At 36.6% G+C, this 14,760-nt stretch overlaps 1 protein-coding gene across 1 annotated transcript in view; it reads left to right on the plus strand.

The window, feature by feature from the left end:
• Positions 1–14,760, plus strand: part of CD109 (CD109 molecule) — a 109,371-nt gene that overhangs the window by 80,813 nt on the left and 13,798 nt on the right. The window contains exons 23-27 of the mRNA XM_011381024.2: positions 7–32; positions 1,964–2,140; positions 9,823–9,904; positions 11,810–12,038; positions 13,038–13,203. Of these exons, the coding sequence (XP_011379326.1) occupies positions 7–32; positions 1,964–2,140; positions 9,823–9,904; positions 11,810–12,038; positions 13,038–13,203 (680 nt within the window). The remainder of the gene's footprint in view (positions 1–6; positions 33–1,963; positions 2,141–9,822; positions 9,905–11,809; positions 12,039–13,037; positions 13,204–14,760) is intronic.

The following is a 14,760-nucleotide window of genomic DNA, read 5'->3' on the forward strand; positions in this document are numbered from 1 at the left end:
TGGTAGTGAAAGAGTTCAGATCACTGCAATTGGTAAGAATAGAGTATAGCATCATCACTACTGGTTTATTCGTCGATGAAATATTATTTTTTCATTTATTTATAGATGTACCATATTTCCTTATTTAGTAATAATGATAAGAGGTTGCAGTACGTTTTTAGTTGATACCCGTTCTTCTCAGTGTTCAATGTGCATATGAATCACCTGGGCATCTGGTTTAAAGGCAAATTCTGGTTTAGGAGATCTGGGGTGGGGCCTGGAATTCTGCATTTCTGACAAGCTCCCAGGTGATACTGATGCTTCTTTGAGTAGTGAGGCCCCACTTCACTGTGACTGCAGAGGGAAGTTATTTCCAAGAGCAGAGCTTCAGGCTTCTGTGGCTCTCAAGCCCCGATAAATAGCAGAACCTTCTTTGGTGCTTTGTAAGAACACAAATATTGGGGCTCCACTCTCAACCTACTCAATCAGAATCTGTTGGGCTAAGGCTAAGGTATATATATTTTGAAACGCTTCCTCAAGTGCTTCTGATAACCAAATGTTGAGTTCTCTGTGCAGGACACAAGTCACATTTACAGTAGGAAGCTACACTCTGACATTTGGCACCCTTTCTGAGCTCTCCTTCTGGTACCCTAAAAGTACTTTTGAATCAGCTATTCAACAGAGCTCCCACACAGTTTGTTTATATAGTTGTACTTTACAAAACACTGAAATTCTATTGGCTTCAAATAAATAAATGCAAATAAATGTTTAAATTAGTGACATCTAAATAGTTTTATTTTCAAGGTGTTAGGACCTAACGCACTTTTTCAGAGATTCTTTTGAATCTCATCTGCAGGTATAACGCTTTTTATTATAACGCCAAACAACCAATTCCTCCATAGAGGACTTTCTTTGGAGCCTTAGATTTATCTTTTAAACAGAATTAAATAAGCTCTCTATTAGGGGAATAAATTCTGCCCAAGCATCTCCCACAGTGTTGGGATGCTGGGAGATGCAGCACACACACTGGAAGGTGCAGTGCACGTACACATACATCTGCATGTGTGCACACATGTGCACACAAAGGGACGAAGCCTTGAATTTTAAATGTATACTACCACTCCTTACATTGGAATGAATCTGTCTAGCCTTTATTTATTTCTCTGTGTTAACATCTAAAGTTTAAGACATCATATGGTAGCATGGCAGCAGCCTACTCGTATGAAAGAGGTCTTCCTCTCTTTTTGGATTCATTTAAAATTTTTTTTAGGATCAGATTTTCATTAGGTGTTTGCACTTGGAATGGTATAAGTTTCTAAACAGCACAGAAGAATATTCTTCATATAGCTCAACCACATTGGGATCAGAATTAGAACTCAGCCTCTGTATTTCTGAATTTTTATTTTTTTTCCTGAGTCCTGGTGTCTCAGAGAAGTCTTTTAAGCATGTGCTTGTTTAATTTTTTATTTCTAACTTTGAAGAATATTCCTAATCCTTTTTGATCCTGAGAGTCATTGAAATACTTGTATTTGTTAGTTCTACTTTATTGTTGCTAAATAAAGAATGTTGAAAAATACCATAATTTCTGCCCTTTTAAAAAAATTATTTCTCAAGTATCTGTAATGTATTTGTAAGAAATCAGAATGAAGTTCTATTTATATGAAAAATATTACTAATAAAATATTTCTTTCCCATATAAGAATGATGGCTTTCTAATGCTTAATTCCTGACATTTTTGTTCAAGAATTAATTTTTAAATTTATTTTTTGCATAGTGTATGCTTATGTCTTTAGCTGAGCTAAAAGTGTCCTAATTTGTCACATAATCTGTAAGTTCAGTACCACTATATTATCATTTATTTGAGCACCCGTCCTAAAAACTTGATATAAAGTTTCTACTCTGTTCTAAGCAGTGGGTGCCTTCTGTACTCACAGGTGCAGATATTGGATAGTTGATGAATGTATCGAATATCTTGTGCTTTTAGGAGATATTCTTGGTTCTTCCATCAATGGCTTAGCCTCATTGATTCGGATGCCTTATGGCTGTGGTGAACAGAACATGATAAATTTTGCTCCAAATATTTATGTTTTGGATTACCTGACTAAAAAGAAACAACTGACAGAGAATTTAAAAGAAAAAGCGCTTGCATTTATGAGACAAGGTAAGCATTTTAGAAACCTATTTCCGTTTGTAAAAAAATTTTTATTTTTAGGTGGAATTCACTCTAGACCATGTTTCAAAATAGACGCATTTTTGTCTTTGCTAAGTGATTGTGATTGTGGGATTGTGTCTTTGCTAAGTGATTGGAATGTGCTAATGGGAAGCTGTTACTGTTCTTCCTTCAGCTAATTGTTTGCTAATTGCTGCTTGTTTGTTAAGGAGTCTGTTTCTGGAGGGGTTTATATTTTAATAAGGGACTCAAAATTTAAAGCTACTTAAAAATCTAAGGGAGTGAGTGTTTGTCTGTTCGTTACACGTTTATGGAGCATCTCTTAGTGCCGTAGGGCCAGGGCAGCTCTAGTGCTGAGCAAACAGGAAGTCGAAGCCTGTCCTCTTGAGAAATTCTCAGTCCAGTGGAGAAGACTGTCTCCTAAATACAGGTGGTGTTGCATGGTGGAGACCTCTGCAGTGCATTTAAAATGTCGAACAGATGGTTAGGGGAGAAATATTTGTGTGGGGAGGCCCTTCTTGACCCTCAGAAATGCCATGCATGCCAGTGATGACTCGACCCTGACTGCTTGCGAGGCTGATACTGTTCGTATCACCATCGCTTTGTGTCTACAGCTTGCTATAATGCCAACGTTTAACATGAGCTGAGTGCTTACCATGTAGCAAGCAGTGTTCTAATTTAATGCTCACAATCAGTATTAGTATTCCTCCTCTTTTTACAGTTGAGGAAAACTGAGGCACAGAAAAGTTAACTAACTTGCCCAGGGTCACCTAGCAAGTGAGTGGCAGAGCTGGAATTTGAACTCCAGGCGCTCCCTGTGGTAGAGTGTATGCCATGTTAAAAACAAATGATATCTTTGCATATTGCCATAATGATTATATTTAAGGAGGTGAGTAAAAATATTTGAAATCGTCATACTTTAACTCTGCACCTTTTGAAAACAAGATTCTGATTTGTATTTGAAGTTTAATTTCACTGGGTTAAAGTAGGTAGTCTGTAGGAACCAGATAGTACTTTATAATTCGATATACAGTCTTTGGGATATTTTAATAAAATATAAAAAGTAAAATATTATAGAAAATGCCACATAATTTCATATATTTCATGCTTTATGAATTGTAATGCTGGCTAATCAAATATTAATGCCTTAAAAAAGACAGAATAAGATTTTTAAAAAATTTATTTTTCAATTCCATTAGACATACAATATTATATTAGTTTCAGGTGTACAACATAGTGATTAGACATTTATACACCTTATGATGTGATCACCCCGGTAAGTCTAGTCCACATCAAGACAGAGTAAGTTTTATAGTTTGAACCATTTAAGGAACAATCACTCATCCCTTAAAAATAATTTGAATTTGTGACCTAGACACTGCTCTGAGTCAGCAGATATTCCAAAAAATGAAGACTTCAAATCCACAGAATCTTTTCTTTTTTTTTTTTTTTTACCGAAAGAAGCGTTGTTCCCTCAGCCAGTCCAGGCCAGGTAGGTGCCCAGACTGCAGTTTTTCAAAGCAGCCCTCCGGTGGCGCCATTTCTTTGATTGCTGGGGAAACTTCCTCACATTTGCTGGTCGTTAGAAGGCGCAGAGGGGCCAGTGGAGAGAAAAAGCATTGTTCTCTAAATGCCACATAGTCTTCCAAGTTTTCAGAATGAAAACCACTTCTGCTGTGAAGTAGGTGAGCCCCACCTCGCGAGAAGCAGGCCTGGTGGTTCCAGCACCTGTTGTGGAGGCCAGACTTGGGCTCTTAATCCTGCCTCTTGCTTTGGGCTAGATTCCTGGCGCCAGGAGCCTTATTTCCCCCTCTTGTAATAAAGATTACCCTGGTTTTGAAGATTCAATGAGTTATTTTAGCACTTTATTTAACAAACAGTAAATGCCCAGTAACTGTAAGATGTAGTATAGTCAGGTAGTTACATCTAACTAGGGAGTTAGAGTCTAAAGTCAGCAAGTAAATCCTGGCCATTCTACTTTTAAAAACAAATGTGAAAGTCTTCTGCTCTCTCCATCCCACAACTAGTTGTTGCATTCAAACGCCATCATTGCTCACCTGGACTACTCCGGTGGCGGCCTAAATAGACTCTTGGCTTCTGTGTTCACAGTCTCCACATAATGTAAAAGGAATCTTTTGATAATATCAAAATCCTCTTACTTCCTTTCTTAAACTTCTCCAGTGGGTTCCTTGCCTCAGCCTACATGGCCCTGTCCGCACTGGCCTGGCTTCTATCTTTCACCTCACTTGACGCTGCCCTCTCTTGGTACCCTGCCTGGCTGCATCTGGAGCACTTCCAGCTCCACGGTGCTTCCTTTAAACTTGTTCTTCCTTCTTCTAAGAGGCTTTTCCCCCAGACCTTTCTGTGGTGGCCTTCTTCTCATTCAGGTGGTGTTTTCCTCAGAGCGGCCTTCCCTGACCATTTAGTAACTCTCATTCATATACTCCATTTTATTTTGTTCATCACACTTAACTTTATTTAAAATTATTGTGTTTTTCTGTTATCTGTCTCCTGTACTAGAAAGTAAGCTCCCCGACAATGGGGACCATGTTTAATCTCTTCTCCATTGTATCTTTGTGTGGACACCTCAATCAGTACAGAATGGGTGAATGCATTATTATGAATATTAACTTCTTTGGGCCTTAGGTTCATCATCCTAATGTGGAGATGGGCCCTAGATCTATCAGGTGCTTCCACCATGTGGTGATTATTTATAAACACTAAGGGGTCTACCAGGCCCCGGCATGTTCTTATCAGCTAGGAAATGTGGAAATGTGACCAATGGTTTCGTTGTGTCGCCTGAACTGGTGAAGTGGCTGTTGGAAGTCAGCACAATGGAGATCCCCCAGATACATTTTTTCACATGCTGAACTGAATTATATTTCAAAGTAGTCAACCAAAACTTCTTGGTATAATGATTTTCATTATGAAATCAGTGTCTCATTTCAGAGACTCTGTTTTTTCTTTTGCCATTATATTTGCCAAAGTCTTTTAAATATACTGTAGTTGTTTTTATTTTTTAAGAAATTAAAGTGCCTTTGGCACAAGTCATGATTATATTATTTAAATGTCATTTACAAACAGCGCATTGTTTTACTTAAATCATGCTTGGCCCAGGAATCTTGTAACCTAATCCGTTGTTTTTTTGGTCAAAATAACAGCTACATCATTGAACGAAGTATCTTTTGCGGTCAAAAGAAAAATAGAACTGTAAAAAGAAAGCTGTTTTTGATAAGGACTGGAACTCCTGAATCTGTTAATTGGAGACTTAAAGCACTTGTTTTCCTCAGATATTTAAATCATAGTGCCTGAAGCTCAGTTTTTCAAGTGCGACTCAGACAAGACTTAGTTGGAAACGCGTTACATTTTCTCTATTGAAATAAAAACAGGAAAAGAGTAAGTTTCAGAATTCCGATGCTACATTTGGTCATCACAAGAATGGCCAGAGGCCATACTGAAGAAGCTACAAAAGAACCTGGAGGAGGTGTTCACTTTCCCTGTCATGTCATAGACAGTAAGGAAGTTGACAATGATTACCTGTCTTTTTAGTACAGAGAATATTTTTATCAGCTTTTTACCAGAGAAAGTGATTGATGTAGTCGCAAGGAGCTGTTTTTACTCTTTTATTTGTATGCAGTTTCGACACGAGGTAATCTAAGTCAAATTGTGGTTAGAACGTTACTTTTCTATGCGTTTCTATGAATAGTACTTTCATCTTTATTATGACAAATTGTAGATATTTTACATTTGTGGCTGTTTCAAAGAAACTGATGACCCAGTAAGTATGCATTTTTTCTGGCCCTTTATAAATGATTGTTCATGTGGTATTATCTCAGCAGCCTCTGGACTTCTATATTTCAAAGTGTCTGTTAATTATGATTATACTGTTACTTTGTAACTCAAGAGCTCTTCATAAAACTATGAATCTAAAGGCAATAGCCTTATTTCTTCATAAACTTTTGGAGAACACCGTGTTTTTTTGTCTTTCTCACCTATCATGATGAAAAGTCTCCAACTTAGGTGACTACACTGGAGCACTGAATTGTATTAAAAATAAACATTACAGCTGAGTCAGCAGTGTCCTTTTCTGCTTATGGAATGGGTGATTTGGAGGACAAGCAGCCTAGGGTTTTTTAACGATGTATAGATTATTTAAGATGAGGGAGGGAACCTCACAGGAGATTCCCACCAGGAGAGTCATGTAAATTCCTCTCTCTAGGTTCTGATTCATTCCTTTGTTTTCCCATGGGAGCAGAAGGTGGTTGGATCCTCAGTTTTATCTAAAGCAGCTCAAGAAATGCACTCCCAACTGGAGATTGTCCGTGAGTCCTCCCCCTCCACTGGGCTGGCTGCCCCTAGTGGAAGAATGGCGCTAGTTGTTGATATTAATGGGGCTGTTGGAGGTCAGCCACCTGAGGGGTAATTTCCATAAGCACTGATCTCATCTCCATGAGCTCATTTCTCTGACCGGTTTTACAATAACTCATACTTGGAACCGCAGTTGTTTGGGAGCTTGGAGGCATGTGGTCTTCTCCTTGACATTGGTACTTCTTCCCACAGAAGCACCTCCTGTAGCGATGGAGAGCCCTGAACCTATTCTTTTTTCTTTTTCTTTTTCTTTTCCTCTTCTTTCTCCTCTCCTTCTCTTTTCTCCTCTCTCTTCCCTTCACCTCTCCTCCTCTCCTGTCAGACTGAGTTCAGAGTTAAACTCTGGTGTCTGATGGACTTAGTTCTGAACTAGAAATCAAGGAAGAATGTCTTGGACACTTGATAATTTCCTTTGTGAATATTAAAAAATTATTCTGCTTCTCTGTGATCCTTGATTGGCTCTGAAAAAGGAAGAGATTATATATCGTTTTATTTCAAGGTCACATGAAAACTAAAACATGTCAAAGTAAGGTGGTAAGAATAATGCCTATCATTTAATTTTTTTCATTCTTATTTGATTTTTTGAATATGTAGAACATTAATATCTTTCCAAAAGTCAAACTTTTTCTAAAAGATATATGCAAAGTGTGTCTGTGCCTCTTGTATCCCTTCTCTCTATCCCTTGTTGTTTACTTAATTCATTAGTTTCTAGTTTCTTCCTTTCTCTGTCTCTTCAGAAATTAATGTACACAGATGTTTTCTTATTTCTCTTTCTCTTAATACAAAAAAGTAGTATACTTTATATTGCTGTTTTAGACTTAACATATATACTTTCCACTTAATATATACCCAGTGAATTACTCCACATCAGTTCGGAGAGAGAGTCCTCATTCTTTTTTGACAGCTGCATAGTATTGCATCGTGTGTGTGTACTAAAGTTTATTCAACCAGTGTCCAATCCGGGGGCATTTAGGTAATTTCCAATATTTTCACAGTTACAAATAATGCTGTAATAAAACATCTCCTGCATGTATATTTTTGTGGTGTTGGAGGTGTGTCTTCAAGATAGATTCTTAGAAATGGGATTATTGGGTCAAAAGGCATAGACTTTTTCCAGAAGTTATACCATTCTGAATTCCCTCCAGCAATGGATGAGTACTGGTCTCCTTAGCTTTTGAATCTTTGCTAATGTGATGACTGAGAAATGGTATCTCAGTGTAGTTTTAATTTTCATTTTGCATATTAATAAGTTGAACATTTTTCATATATTAAAGTCCATCTTTGTTTTTTATGAAATGTCTGTTTTTGTATTTTATTCATTTTTTCTAAAAGATTTTTAATCTTTTTCTCTCAATTAAAAAAATTCTTTGTATATGTACATGTATAGATATATACTAATATGTAAATAATATACATAAAATTTATATATTAATATTAAGGATATTAGCCATTATTTCTCTTAAATGTTACAAATATTTTCTTCTAAGTCATCTGTCTTTTAACTGTGCTATGGAAAATTTAACACAATTTTTTCTAATCAAATTATCAATTTTTAAAAAAGGAATTGAATAGTTGGAAAGTCTTTCCCTATATGCATGTTATGAAATGATACCTATTGCTTATTGAGAGCTTGCCATGTAAAAGGTATGGTTCTGAGGACTTTGCATAGGTTAATCATTGGAAGAGCTCTTTGAATTAAAAGGAAACAGCAGTTTTGGAGACAAATAGACTTTGGCTAATGCTTAGTTTCAGTACCTACCAGCTGTATGACCTTGCACTTGGTATATTCTGAGTTTTATCATCTCTAAAAAGGAAATAATAATGGCATCTACATTGTAGGGTTGTGAGAATTACCTGGGTTAATGCCTGAAGGGACTTTGAACAGTTCCTGGCACCTAGTCAGTGTTGGATAAAGGTTGGGTATTTAATTACCATAATATTTTAGTGTTAAGCATAAAGATTATAACCTAACAGCCTGTTCTTCAAGTTAAGCAAAATTCTATCATCATTTAAGTGTTATTTTTATTTCTTTTACCATAGGTCTTAAAGATCACCATGAAACAATGTCTTTTTTTTTATACCTTTTGTCTTACTGTCGCTTATACTCAGATCTGGGGTTTCTTGTGGGAAGGCACATGAAGAAGAGTTTGGGACATGGCAAGAGCAGATTAACTAATTTTAAAATACTAATGCTCATGTTTTGTTAGTCAAATATGAATAATTATAGCTATTCATGCTTCTAAAATGTGGAATTCATAAAGTAAATATTTTTTATTACCAGAATTTACTAGGGATTGAATTTAACATAGTGCAAATGTTTATGGTTGCTAGGCTCTACATGGCCATGCTGCAATGCCTGTAGCAGAATTCTGTAATTTTTAGGAAGAATTCTTGGTTATCAGAGAATCATTGATAATGCCTGGAGTCAGAAATGTTTTTGGCTCTTGCTTGTGCTTGATTTTTAATGATAAATTATTACTATTTTAATTTCATTTTTAACAAGTCAGTCTGTTGTGGGTTGTTTGGTGAATCTTTAGTGTTTGGCCTATGATTTTTCATTCACTGGACTTTGAGACTTGCACGCACGGCATTGCAAATATGAAACATATGCCTCTTATTTGCAACCATTTATTTAAATTTGAAACATATGTTTTTATCAAAGCAGACGCATGAAACTTAACCTCCTCCCTAGTTTACTTCTATATTGTGACTTGATTACTGCCACCAAGGTTTTTCTTTTCTTTTAGTGAGAACTTGGAATTGATGTGGTGGGCAGACCAGTTGGTCTTTGGGTTTACCTCAGCTCGCCATGAACAAGAAATTTTAGAGCCATTGTCTTAGATTATTTGTCAATCCCCCCACCTAAAAATAGAAAGGATTTTTACTTTGTGTTTTAGCCTTAAACTTTAACTATGATACTATAGGTTTTTTTTTTTTTTTTTTTTTTTTTTTTTAAGTAGCAAACAATTTTAGATGACTAAGCATGGAAACCACTGTGAAAACTACAGAGTTAAAACTCTATCTTTGACTGGCTTGCTTTTGAATGACTAGAATTGTTGTCAATAATATTCTGAATTTCCTTTAAGCTGGGGATATTAAAGTTATTTTTTAAGCATTCTGCTTGAAAATTTCTGGTACTTTAAATATCCCACAGCACTTAACATAGAAAATATTCGATATTAGTGTTGATTTGCTGTTTTCATCTTTCTCATTCTCTGTGCACATTTCTTCAATATGAAGTCATGATCAGAAACTTTAATTCACTGCAAGTTGACTATCCTGATGATCTATTTTGGTGTCTTCAGGTTACCAGAGAGAACTTCTCTATCAGAGGGAAGATGGCTCTTTCAGTGCTTTTGGGAATCATGACCCTTCTGGGAGCACATGGTAAGTGTCTTTGCTAATGAAACAAATCCTTGTCATGGAATGGAACTTCACTAGGTCACCATGGCCATGCAGTTGACACGTGTTACATACATAGGCTCAGAGGCTGCTTTAAAGGACATTTGACTTTTTAAATATGATTTTAGAACATTAACAAACCAAGTGTTTTTGTTTAGAAAAGAGAGGTCATAAATCCTTTTTTTTTTTTTTGTGAGGAAAGCAGCAATAAAAATACCTCATGATGATGGTGCAGCTGATGAGAAAAATCAGTTAGAAATACTGGGTGATTGTGATGCAGTTCTTTCTTTAATATAACTTGATTAACATGAATTTTGTGTTAATGCAGTCAACGTAGTTATTTTAAGGTTGTTTTTCTCTCTCTCTCTGTGTGTGTGTATGTGTGAAAAACATTATGAAATTAAGTAATGAATATCCAGAATTTCCTCCAGAATGGAATCTCTGAATGATTGATTTTAGATGATTACACTTTCTCTCTGAACTATCTTCAGTTCTGTATTACACTCAGAAAAAGATTGACTAGCTGTATTAGTTGGGTTAGACAAGGCATGCTTTGGTAACAAACAACCCTTTAAATCTCAGGAGCTATTTATAATAAAGGTTTCTTTCTTACTCGTGCTGCATTTCCATTTTGGGCCAGCAGGGGGCTCTGCAGACTTTGCTTCAGCGGCGGCCACCTCACAATCTTACTAGAAAGTTCCAGGCTTGCCAGTGCGGAGGGAGAGAAGGCTGGAGTATCCAGCACTGGCAATTGGACACTTAAGCCTGGATGTAGCATTTCTTTTCACTTTATCATGATCAGAGCTAGTCGCATGGCCATGCTTAACTTCAGGGAGCCAATGAAGTGAATTCTTCTGCATACTCAAAGTAAAAGAGAACTAGATATTACTGAATATTAGTAATGTTTACCCCGCCAAATCTTTTATAGGATGAAACAGATCTGCTTCAAATTTTCTTTTGGAATGATTCAGGATATAGATCCATAAATAGAAAGGTTTCAGTGTTTTATTGCTTGACATTCTTTTCACCTCAGTATTTGGTGTTCTATAGCAGGGATCGGCACACTTTTTCTGTAAAGGGCAGATAGAAATATGTTAGGCATTACAGGCCACATAGTTGCTTATTCTTCCCTCTCCTCTCAGCCCTCCCTCCCTCCTTTCTTCCCTCCCTTCCTTCTATCCTCTGTTTCTCTCTTTCTCTCCTTCCCTCCCTCCCTCCCTCCTTCCCTCCCTCCCTGCCTTCCTTTCCTTCCTTCCTTCCGTTCCTTCCTTTTTCTTTAATTTTTTCCTTTAAAAATCATTCTTAGATGGAGAGTGGAGAGGGGAGAGGTACATATAAAAGACCCTGGGCTGTATTTGGCCCAAGGGCCAGGTCTGGCTCAACGGATTTGGCCCACAATCTATAATTCGCTGACTCCTGTCCTACAGGAGAGAAAACATCCATTTCCTCTACTAAAAGTATGATGGGATTGTGAACTATATACATTTCATCAGACTGAATAAAGTATGTAATGAGATCTTCCTTGGCAAATACCTAGAACAGTCCAAAGGTGAATAACCTTGGACAATTTATTTAACTCTCTTGGGGTGTCACATTCTCAATTTATAAAATAATGAGGCTGGATTAGATGATTTCTAAATTCCTTTCCAAATCTGATATTTTGAGTTGACCTAAAATGTCTTGGCCATACTCAAATGGAAACCAAGTCTACCAGCTGGGCAGAGTTGCTTGTGTTGTCTCTCTTGTCTTTGTTTATTCTTCAGTGATTTTCTTTTTGGTGAATCTTCTGATGGAAAAAAAGTGTTATCGTTGGTGTTTTTCTTGCTCAGCATTACTTGGAGGACTTTTGTAAAGTGTATTTTATGTAATTTTCCCCCCTTCTCTACCAAGGTTGTCAGCTTTTGTTTTAAGATGTTTCCTCGAAGCTGATCCTTACATAGATATTGATCAGAATGTGTTACACAGAACATATACTTGGCTTAAAGGACATCAGAAATCCAATGGTGAATTTTGGGAGCCAGGAAGAGTGATCCATAGTGAGCTTCAAGGTGGAAATAAAAGTCCAGTAACACTTACAGCTTATATTGTGACTTCTCTTCTGAAATATAAAAATTATCAGGTATTTAATCTTTAACTTAACAAATGAGGGTGAGAAATTACAAGGGAAGTAGGTCTTGATGGGTCAGATATGTGTTTGGAAACTTAAAGAGATTGCAATTTTATATCATATTTGAAGTCTGAATTTGGGCATCCTTTTGCTTTGCATGTGTGGCCACATTCCAAATGCTGAGAATAAAAATATTGATCCCCTCTTTCAGAGTAATGAAGAGAATTCTAAAAATGCATTCTAATATGAATATTGTACTTGTTGTTGGTAAGATGAGTCAACATATACTTTATCATTGGAAAGATTAATTTCTTAGGAGACAGAAAATTCTTCAGAATTTGGGAATGCATTCTAGCAAATTTAGGTGATGAAGGATTTTTTTTTATTTCTAAAATGTCAATTATAATGTCTACTAATTTAGTACAATGTACATACACACTTGAAAAAAGTGTGTTAAATGGGCATGGAAGTCTGGATAAGAATGAGTGTGCATGGAAAGTTATGCTAATGAGCTTAATTTTGCTCCAGAGCTGTTTCAGTGATTGATGCCTTTACTGCTTAATGCTAACTGCATCTCACATGATCAAAAACAGCTGTTCTCTATATTAAGCCCCTAGCATTTTCCTATCCCAGTACTAGGCATGTAGAAGATAAACTTTCCCCTGAACTTACAGCTTCAATACCTGAGATCAAATAGGAGAAATATCTTTCTCAAGCTGTATTTTATACTGTCATCTGAGTTAACAATATTCAAGGTGAGAAACACTGGCAAAAGTTCTACTTCTTATTTCTTATTCCCTCTAAGGACTAGTGCCTTTTTACTTATAAAACTGCAAAGCAGTGTTATTTTCAAAATGCATGTCAGATCTATAAATGTCAACGATCACTGTTGAGTCCCACTGCCTAGGCAAAGTCAGGTGCTCAATAGACACTGATATTTTTTAAGTGAATGTTTGAAAATACTTTCGGGGTTATTTTGAATGGTAAAGTATATATATTTTTTCCTTCAAGCCTAATATTGATGTGCAAGAGTCTATCAACTTTTTGGAGTCTGAATTCAACAGAGGAATTTCAGACAATTATACTCTAGCTCTTATAACTTATGCGCTGTCATTCGTGGGGAGCCCTAAAGCCAAGGAAGCTTTGAATATGCTGACTCGGAGAGCGGAACAAGAAGGTAATGCATGGGATCCTTCTGACATTGTGAGGCTGTTAAGTGTTATGAACTATATAAATTGTGTGAGAAAGTTTTATAAGCCAGATATGAAATTGATTATGTTTACATTTTCTGAATGGGATGAAAATTGAGTGCAGATGCAATCAGATGGAACTGACACGGCCAGGCTGGTCCCATCCTTGCCAAGAGTTTTCTAGAGAATTTCGAGGCCTGGGTGTTTCCTTCTTTTAGATATGTTCTGCTGGATGTCAGTTACCCTTTAAATTCTTCAATACCATTTCTGGTTTGGTGGCCAACAGTGGCCATTAAGACATTGGGTTGTGAGAGACTTGGGTTTAGATTCTGGTCCTGCTACTTCCCTTTATGAGTTTCAGTTTCCTGAACTGTAAAATTAGAATAACACCAATTTTAGGGTTTCTCTGAGGATTAAATGAGATAATGCACAGCACCTGCCACATGGCAGATGTTCAAAAATGTGAACTAAAATGCTAATTAATAGAAATGCACATGCCAAAAAATGCTGTTAGTGAATTATATGTATGATTTATTTGTTGAATGAGGACTGCTTAGGGGCTAAAGCAAGACAGAAAGCACAGGTGTTATTACTTCCCAAATGGCCTCTATAGTCAGGGATTCAGATGTGTGTGTATATGTGAGAGAGAGAGGGAGAGAAAAGGAGAGGGAGAGAGGGAGGGAGGGAAGGAGGGAGGGAGGGGGAGAGAGAGAGAGAGAGAGAGAGAGAGAGAGATATGAATATGGGTGTGGGCAGAAATAATTTTAGGTAACGTCCACTGATTCAAAGCTCTGCTAATTCAAGAAGGGATAACTGTAGAGAGTGCTTAGAGATGTCTGAGACTGTAAAAGTATTGTATTATTATTATTAGCAGTAATTTAGATTGAATTTATATTATCTATTGCAGCACTGGGAACTAGGAGGTTATTTCATAGCGGCTGAAGTAGTCTTTGACATTTTCTTCTCTACTTGGCTAAGTGTAGTTATTTCACATTCCACCTAAGTATAGTAATCATCTAACTAATAATATCTGAAAGAGGGGGGAGGCACAAAGCAGGATGCTTCTCTAGGGATTAGTAGGAATATCTCCAGGAAGACTGTTGAGTTGGCCAGGGTTTCTCATTTTTTCTCAGGGGTTGGATTTTGAACTTATAACACCAACTTTCAGATAATAAAAAAGGAGAAGTTTCCCAAAACGTTAGAGCAGTTAATGGGTGATTAACCCAGAACAGGGATCTTTCCAGTGTGTCCTAAAATATTTTTGGGATGGCCTGGTCAGAAAAGTTCCGTGCATTATCTTCTGGAATATAGTGTTTTTTTTTCTCTTTTCTTCTTTTATTATAGCTGTTTAGTCTTGAGCCAAACATATGGAATTTCTCTTGGGAAAATATTTTCATCACAACATCTTTAAATGTAAGCAATAAGAGAAGGATGAAAATTTATAAGATTTATTAGTTTAAAAAGTGACATATAAGTATGCATATATATGTCCATATATGTGTATGTGTAAATACACATGTATTTGCTTGGCATAAATATACCCA

Source organism: Pteropus vampyrus, unplaced genomic scaffold (assembly GCF_000151845.1).
Source record: "Pteropus vampyrus isolate Shadow unplaced genomic scaffold, Pvam_2.0 Scaffold422, whole genome shotgun sequence".
Classification (NCBI taxonomy): domain Eukaryota; kingdom Metazoa; phylum Chordata; class Mammalia; order Chiroptera; family Pteropodidae; genus Pteropus; species Pteropus vampyrus.